This window comes from Brachyistius frenatus, unplaced genomic scaffold, assembly GCF_029030835.1.
Source record: "Brachyistius frenatus isolate BFR_SWC_R1_liver_20210118 unplaced genomic scaffold, ASM2903083v1 Contig_344, whole genome shotgun sequence".
Lineage (NCBI taxonomy): Eukaryota > Metazoa > Chordata > Actinopteri > Embiotocidae > Brachyistius > Brachyistius frenatus.
In genome coordinates, this window is record NW_027210943.1 from 63,484 (window position 1) to 72,500 (window position 9,017).

The window sequence follows — 9,017 nt, forward strand, 5'->3', positions numbered from 1 at the left end:
TAATATGATGTAATTTATGAAGTTTTTCGTGAGTTTTTGCAGTAGAATTGCAGGAAATAGCAAAAATTGCAACTAAAGGAAAAATGTCTGCTATTTTTTGGTAACAACTTCCTGATAAACAGGAATTTGAGGTGACTTCCTGTGATAATATAAAGTGACTTCCTGTGATAATATAAAGTGACTTCCTGCGATAATAATCTGAGGTGATTTCCTGTGATAATAATCTGAGGTGATTTCCTGTGATAATAGTCTGAGGTGATTTCCTGTGATAATAATCTGAGGTGATTTCCTGTGATAATAATCTGAGGTGATTTCCTGTGATAATAATCTGAGGTGATTTCCTGTGATAATAGTCTGAGGTGATTTCCTGTGATAATAATCTGAGGTGATTTCCTGTGATAATAATCTGAGGTGATTTCCTGTGATAATAATCTGAGGTGATTTCCTGTGATAATAATCTGAGGTGATTTCCTGTGATAATAATCTGAGGTGATTTCCTGTGATAATAATCTGAGGTGATTTCCTGTGATAATAATCTGAGGTGATTTCCTGTGATAATAATCTGAAGTGACTTCCTCTGATAATAATGAGGTGACTTCCTGTGATAATAATCTGAAGTGACTTCCTCTGATAATAATCTGAGGTGACTTCCTGTGAAAATAATCCTGATGTGTTGAACTCAAATTTATAGAAAGTGTTTAAAAGCTCCTTTTTGTTACAGAACAGACAGTCTGTGATATAATATAGAATATAGAACATTGAATATAGAACATAGAATATAGAACATAGAAAATAGAATATAGAACATAGAATATAGAACATAGAACATAGAAAATAGAAAATAGAGTACAAAGGCTCCATCTGATGTCAAAATAATGATTTGTGATTTGTGTCACAGTTCGGTTGTTGCTGGCTTTGCAGAAACATTGATGTCACTGAAGTTACGAAAACATAATTAACACAGACATGAATGTATGTGGGACACACACACACACCACACACACACACACACACACACACACACACACACACACACACACACACACACACACACCCTCATTAAAACAATACAGCTATCAATTAGCAGGTCGCCGTCAGATTCCTCACCAACGTGTTCGGAGCGACTCGTTCGACCTCCCAGAACTTGACTCACTCAGCACATTCATTTCTCAAACCTTTAACTCTCGCACAGTTTTACACAACAAGCAGCTGTCGCATCCTGGAATCATCCAACTGTCCGTCATCTCTCTACAATCACACTGAAACAAGAACTAAATAATGAAACAGGACAGCTGCTCTCATGTCCTCCTGTCTGTCCTTCTGTCCGTCTGTCCTCCTATCTGTCTGTCTGTCCTCCTGTTTGGCGACACCTGTGGTCAGAAACTGTAACTGCAGATGTTTTTCGACCATTGGTAATCAACTTTTTTAATAAACTGTTTTATTTTGAAGTTACTCCCCTGTGGTGTGTTTCACTTCCTGCCCTCTGTTTGATCGTTGGCCCCGCCCTGATCTTGGTTCACCTGTCCCTTGTTGTCTTTCCTTCCCTGGATTGTTTGTTTGTGATTGTGTGTTGGTTGTGTTTCAGTGTGTAAAGTACCCGGACATAATAATTCCTGATTAAGGATCAATGACAGATGATCAACAGACGTGTGTTTCTGCTGCAGAGAGATCAATGATGTATCATATTTCTGTGTATTGATCTCTGCTCCTGGGAGGACAGCTCCCATCGCCATGGTAACCAACAGCTGCCCATAATGCTGCTGCTGATCCGCTGTCCATCCCTCTGGAAAAAAATGAAATAAAATGGGTCTAAAAATAGTCCGGCGCCGTGTATCTGCCAATCAGAGGAGGAGTGTGTTAGTGTGTGTGTTAGTGTGTGTGTTAGTGTGTGTGTTAGTGTGTGTTTTGCTGAGTCACACTGATGTTCCTGAGAGGACAGAGGAGGAAGACTCCACTCTTCCTCTTTGATATCCTCCACAGACCTGCAGAGCGCCACTTTTATATGGTGGCCGAACAGTGTTACTGCATCCATGTTGATCACATGATGAATGGAACACGTGACATCATCAGCTTACCAGCTGCTTGATCTTCACCGGTCAGGATAACTGAGCTAGTCGTATAACTAGTGTTAGCATCATCCATCAGTGATGTCATCATCCATCAGTGATGTCATCAACCATCAGTGATGTCATCGTTGGTTTGTGAACGTTATGAATCCTCCAGTTCAGATTCTGTCCGTCACCATCTTTGATAGTTCGGAGCGGTTTGGAGCAGGAAGTGACCATATTTGGACGAGCCGGGGGAGGAGCCAGCGGTGGATCTGACCGATCTGATTGGAAACCTGACGATACTACGTCCCGCCCACCGATAACTGTAACCTGACTGCACCACAGGCCTGTCAATCAAACAGACACGCCCCCAAAAACAGGTCTTCTTGAATCTTCTTTTCTAATGAATGAGGGATTATTTTCAGATGGACCTCCAGAAAACTAATAAGAAGGAGTGACTTTAGCTAACAACACCGAGAGAACTGATGGACACATTTTATTCACTTTGGATTTGATGAGAGAAGTTGAATGGGAGTCTATGGAGCCGGAGGCTTTTTGGAGCCGACCTCTAGTGGCACTCGCTGGTAACCCTTCCTCTCTTCCTCTCTCCTCTCCTCTCCTCTCCTCTCCTCTCCTCTCCTCTCCTCTCCTCTCCTCTCCTCTCCTCTCCTCTCCTCTCCTCTCCTCTCCTCTCCTCCTCTGTTCCTCCTCTCCCTCCCTTTCTGGTAACAGCATTGCCTCACGTGCCCCCTCCCCCCTCTTCCTCCCTCGCCCTTTAGCAGTGAGACAGATCTCCAGCAGACGAGAAGAGAAGAGACGACGAAGCAGACGGAGCACGAGAAGAAGAATTAAAGAAGAAGAAGAAAAAGAAGAAGAAAAGAAGAATTAAAGAAGAAGGTGGACGAAGCATCATGGACGCTCTGAAGAAAGGTTTCTCCATGGCGAAGGACGGAGTGGTGGCCGCCGCCGAGAAGACGAAAGCCGGCGTGGAGGAGGCTGCTACCAAGACCAAGGAGGGGGTCATCTATGTCGGTGAGGGGGAGGGAATCTATGTCGGGGGAGGGAGGGAGGGGGGGGGATGATGGAGGGGTGATGGAGGAGTGATGGAGGGGTGATGGAGGGATGATGGAGGAGTGATGGAGGTGTGATGGAGGGGTGATGGAGGAGTGATGGAGGGGTGATGGAGGGATGATGGAGGGATGATGGAGGAGTGATGGAGGTGTGATGGAGGGATGATGGAGGGGTGATGGAGGGATGATGGAGGGATGATGGAGGTGTGATGGAGGGGTGATGGAGGAGTGATGGAGGGGTGATGGAGGGATGATGGAGGGATGATGGAGGAGTGATGGAGGTGTGATGGAGGGATGATGGAGGGGTGATGGAGGGATGATGGAGGGATGATGGAGGGATGATGGAGGAGTGATGGAGGTGTGATGGAGGGATGATGGAGGGGTGATGGAGGGATGATGGAGGGGTGATGGAGGGATGATGGAGGGATGATGGAGGGGTGATGGAGGGGTGATGGAGGGATGAAAGGAAGGACAAGAAGTTGAATCCTAGTGAAGAAGAGCTGGAGGGAAAAGTGCAACTCATCATGACACTGAAATAAATCTGATGTCTATTTGACACAATGGAGGGATGATGGAGGGATGATGGAGGGATGATGGAGGGATGATGGAGGGATGATGGAGGGGTGATGGAGGGGTGATGGAGGGATGATGGAGGGTAGTTTCTGGTTTGTACATCCAACGTGATCGTTTCCATTGAGCGGGTTCCTCATGGTTCCTCAGGGTTCCTCGGGGTTCCTCTTCTGTTCTTCGGTTCTGCACTCGATCTTCTCCAGTTTCACGTTAGAAAACAACAGGATTTCCAGTATTTGTTCTCCAGCAGCTCGTTTTTACAGTTTCTTCTTCACTGCTGCTGGAGTTTAAAACCGATGATTGTTCTGATTTTAAGAAACACGAAGAGATAAAAGCTCATTAAACATTCATCGTATGTTCTTCAGCTTCTCTTCTAACATTACCAGTTAAGTTCTGATGAGGTTTGTGTCTGCAGATGAAAATAGATCAGAGTCGCTGTGAACAGATGCTAACAGATGCTAACAGCTGTCTGCTGGTTGAAGCTGCAGCTGAACGAGTCCTGAACTGTTTTTTATCTGAACGTTTAAACAAAAGAAACGCTTTTAACACAAATACTGAGAATGTTTTTACAATTAAAGCTAACTGATTAAAAAAGAAGAAACTGAAATGAAAACAGACTGAATATAATTAGTGAGTAAAAACTGTTGAAGCTGCAGGTGAACCATCGCAGGGATCCGTCTTCAATCGCAATAATTGTCGCAAATTCAAGAAATCTCCAATAAAGCGGGACTTTTTTTTCATAAAAAAACATCGTGAACAGAAGATGACACTTTTACATCATAAAGTAATCTTTCAAAACAAAACTGACTTTATCACTAGTGTTCATTTCCAACCAGCGAGGCTCCGCCCCCTCTCCTCTCACCATCAAAATCAACCGCTGCTAGCTAAGTGCTGGGGTTTGTGGGAAATTGGTCTCATGACAGGAATGAGGTTTTAAACGCACTTTACCAGGTTTCTGATGTTGTGTTTGTCCTATTTTCCAGGAAAGCAGACGATGGAGGGGGTGGTGACGGGCGTCAATCAGGGTGAACAAAACAAACGCACATATCCGACTAGCCCACAATGATTTAAATTTGAAATGTAAATAATAATCACCACACGTTTCCCGCTTCTCATCGTCCAGTTGCCCAGAAGACGAACGAACAGACCAACATCGTTGCCGACACTGCGGTTGCCGGGGCCAACGAGGTCGCCCAGGCAACGGTGGATGGGGTGGAGAATGCTGCGCTGGCGAGCGGATTCGTCACCACGGTGAGTGAAGAAACGTCCATGTCAAGTCATTCATTTAAAAAATATGTATGTCCTAATTATTAATTCCTCTTAAATATATTCTATATCAAAGTTTCTTTGAAGTTTAATCATTTTCAAAAAACTTTTTTTTAAATACTATTTAAAGTAAGAAGTTGTAATTTTACCTTTTTTTATATACAGTTTTAAAGGGAATTTGTTATTAAAGTATATAGAAATGTTGGCGACATAAGTTACTAATAATACAGTAAAGTCTTTTTAAAAACTATTTATTTTTATTTATTTATTAACAGTAGTTTTACTACATTTTCTGTTAAATTGGCTAAAATTAATCATTTTCTCCTGATTGGTTGGGGGGATCTGGGGGGGGGGGCATGGCATGATCACCAACTGGTCTGATCTGAAATATGTGGACTCACCAGGTTTCAGACTTCAGGAAACATTTTGCAGCGTTTTGAATAAAATGAAATTTCTAATCAACTTCTTTGAGCATGAATCCTAAACGAAATGAAACTGCTGATATTAACACGTAACCATGGTTACCACTCACAGATTAACAAAACTAACAAACTGCAGGAGGACGTTTGAAGACGCTCTGATGTTTATTTCTGTCTATATTTCAACAACAATCACTGCTTCCTCTGAAGAAAGGAAGAAACTAAATGTCTTTTTCAGTTCAAAATATATTTTCTTATGTTTCTTTAATTTACTATTTTAATCGATTTCCCCTGAAAACGATCACAGTAACAGTTTAATGCTGTTTTAACGAGATAAATGAAGACGTGTTTCCTGTTAAAGGATCAAACGTTTCCTGTAAAGTTTCAACCTTTAAAAACATCCCCCGACTAACACAGTTGATCTTCGTCTTCTTCTTCATCTTCTTCATCATCTTCATCTTCTTCATCTTCTTCAGCTTCTTCATCATCTTTCCGAACACACGAAGCTCTCCTGCAGTTTCTGCCGGCTGTTTTAAAGATGACCAGAAATAAAGTTCCATTTCTCCCAAAACAAACGATGTTGACGATGTAAAAGATCATAAGAGTTCAATCAGAACAGAGATTTTAGTCCTTTTGTAAACAGGACAGCGTTTCAATCTGCATATTATGATCATGAGAAACTTTTTCAATCAAACTACTGTATTATTATGGGATGGGGTGTGGTCACATGACAGCAGAGAACTTCCTGCTCTGCTCTGACCAAGATGAAGCTCAGCGCCCCCTTCCTGCAGCAGCAGAGAGCTGCAGGTGGTCCTCTGGTCAGTTGTTGTTGCTTCTGAACGAAGCTGCAGGAAGGTCACGAGGTTTCCGTTTCTCTGCAGGTCGACCGCCCGAAGACCGAAGCAGCAGGAGAACCGAGCCAACCGGCCGCTCAGTAGGTCAGAAGAACAAAACACCATCACACTGCAGTTTGTTTCAGGGTTCATCCAGGGTGGAGGTCTTTGCGTTCATCCAGGGTGGAGGTCTTTAAGTTCATCCAGGGTGGAGGTGTTTAGGTTCATCCAGGGTGGAGGTCTTTGGGTTCATCCATGGTGGAGGTGTAGGGTGGAGGTCTTTAGGTTCATCCAGGGTGGAGATGTTTAGGTTCATCCAGAGTGGAGGTGTAGGGTGGAGGTGTTCAGGTTCATCCAGGGTGGAGGTGTTCAGGTTCATCCAGGGTGGAGGTGTAGGGTGGAGGTCTTTGGGTTCATCCAGGGTGGAGGTGTTTAGGTTCTAAGGTTTTAGGATGGGAGCAAAGCATGCTGGGAAGTTGGCTGACGTACATCGACTACATCGTAGTCGTATGAAGACGTTTCCTGTTTGTCACCGTTTCGTTTCTTTCTCTCAGACTCTGAACGTCCCGTCGCCTCTCAGGAGAAGAAACTTTACATCAACCCTGCTCAACCCTCTGACCTCTGACCCTCTATCATCTGCTCTGATTAACTTCATTAACCAATAGGAATCCACCTCCTCTTCCCGCCTGTCGTCATGGATACACTGCCTCCTCTCGTCACGCCGACGTCAGCTGTTGACGCTGAGCAACTGGCTGACTCCACCCCCAGACAGATACCTGAAACCTTTTAGATGCATGTTGCTTCACTGACACACACTCACCCTCCCAACCTTACACACACACACACACACACACACACACACACACACACACACACACACACACACACACACACACACACACACACACACACAACTTCCTGTCTGTGCTGCTGATTCAAACTGAGCTGATGTTTTATTTTATAAACAACAGAAGTGAAATAAAAATGAGTTTGAAATCCTCCTGCAGGCTTCGTTCCTTCTTCACCGCCGGGACGAACGCAGACATTGTTTCTAAAACACTTCCTGTTCACAAAGACCAGTCATACCTCCGCTCAGTTAACGTCAGCACTGAGCGCGCTCAGAGAGAAGACAAACGTCAACATCAAATAAATCCACTGAGAAATTATAAACCAAAACACATTCAGAAGCTGCCTGAGAATCTGTCTGATTTTAGGTTTCCTTCAGTATCACAGTGTTTCACTAATGTTTGTCTGATTACCCATGATGCACTGCACAGAGGAGCTGCTGACACACGTCTGCTGCCTTTGACAACACAATTTCTACTAATTGTAACAACATCCTGGTGAAAAAGCAGATTAATGAGTTCACAGGTTGCTGCTCTGTGAGGGAATAACACCACCAAAAGAACTGAACTAATATCAGGTGAAATCAGGGATGCAGTCGTGTTAAAACAGAGAAAGCGGAGCTGGACTCCTTTCAGTCATATTTATAGCACACACGATGGCCCTGATGCAGATGATTTCAAGGTGGAGGTTTCTGTCACGATCTTGGCTGCAGAAACTGGGTCACACTGATTTATTTACACCTCTACATGCTCCAACTCGCCTCCTTTTTTTCAGAGACAGTGAACGCACCACCTGGGAGGCTTCGTGTGAAACCAGCACGATGAAAAAGGAAAAATAAAGATGTTGCTGCATTAAGTCGATGCAGACAGCTAGTTTCTATCACAATGAGGTAAAAGTTCTCCACATTTCTGGAAACTTGAGCAGATAAAATGAGATATGTTTTCTTCTGCTGCAGCTGTGGGCGGAGCTTACCAGCAGAGGGCGCTAAAGTCTACGGTCGCTGCCATTAAACCACTGCAGAAGGAGATGACATCAGCGACCCTCGGAAAACAGTCTGTAAACTGGAGCCGATGTCATAAACTGTAGTACCACGGAGGACCACTAGGGGCTGTCTCCGTAGACTCCATCTGTAGTACCACTGAGGACCACTAGGGGCCGTCTCCGTAGACTCCACCTGTAGTACCACTGAGGACCACTAGGGGCCGTCTCCGTAGACTCCACCTGTAGTACCACTGAGGACCACTAGGGGCTGTCTCCATAGACTCCACCTGTAGTACCACTGAGGACCACTAGGGGCCGTCTCCATAGACTCCACCTGTAGTACCACTGAGGACCACTAGGGGCTGTCTCCATAGACTCCACCTGTAGTACCACTGAGGACCACTAGGGGCCGTCTCCATAGACTCCATCTGTAGTACCACTGAGGACCACTAGGGGCTGTCTCCATAGACTCCACCTGTAGTACCACTGAGGACCACTAGGGGCCGTCTCCATAGACTCCACCTGTAGTACCACTGAGGACCACTAGGGGCCGTCTCCATAGACTCCATCTGTAGTACCACTGAGGACCACTAGGGGCTGTCTCCATAGACTCCACCTGTAGTACCACTGAGGACCACTAGGGGCCGTCTCCATAGACTCCACCTGTAGTACCACTGAGGACCACTAGGGGCCGTCTCCATAGACTCCACCTGTAGTACCACTGACGACCACTAGGGGCCGTCTCCATAGACTCCACCTGTAGTACCACTGAGGACCACTAGGGGCTCACTGTTTGTTGTCGTCTTCGTTCTTCTTTAATCAGTTCACATCGTTTTCCTGTCTTGTTGATTATATAGAAATACATTAAAAAGATATTCAATATAATTTTACTCTAATCTAAAAATTCTTACTTATGTTTAAAAAAAATTACTTTGTACTTCATTAAATTTACTTTTTACTTCAAACTTTGGAACTTTATTTCAC

General features: G+C 44.4%; 1 protein-coding gene across 2 annotated transcripts; it reads left to right on the forward strand.

Moving 5' to 3' along the window:
* Positions 1 to 2,831: 2,831 nt before the first annotated feature.
* On the forward strand, positions 2,832 to 7,207 carry sncga (synuclein, gamma a). Of its 2 annotated transcripts, none has more exons than XM_069723784.1 (5): positions 2,832 to 3,080; positions 4,672 to 4,713; positions 4,812 to 4,939; positions 6,255 to 6,307; positions 6,761 to 7,207. In XM_069723784.1, exons 1-5 carry the CDS (start codon positions 2,960 to 2,962, stop codon positions 6,765 to 6,767), a joined length of 351 nt encoding a protein of 116 aa, XP_069579885.1. In that variant the 5' UTR covers positions 2,832 to 2,959; the 3' UTR covers positions 6,768 to 7,207. The 2 variants fall into 2 exon arrangements, with proteins under 2 accessions (XP_069579885.1, XP_069579886.1); XM_069723785.1 differs by having other exon boundaries at positions 2,834 to 3,080; positions 6,255 to 6,311.
* Positions 7,208 to 9,017: the final 1,810 nt, after the last annotated feature.

Excerpts from the sequence above, each read along its gene's own strand:
- sncga (XM_069723784.1), top strand. The coding sequence starts at position 2,960 with ATGGACGCTCTGAAGAAAGGTTTCTCCATGGCGAAGGACGGAGTGGTG. Across the intron at positions 4,714-4,811 it reads GGTGACGGGCGTCAATCAGG|TTGCCCAGAAGACGAACGAA; the intron begins GTGAACAAAACA and ends CTCATCGTCCAG. Across the intron at positions 4,940-6,254 it reads CGAGCGGATTCGTCACCACG|GTCGACCGCCCGAAGACCGA; the intron begins GTGAGTGAAGAA and ends GTTTCTCTGCAG.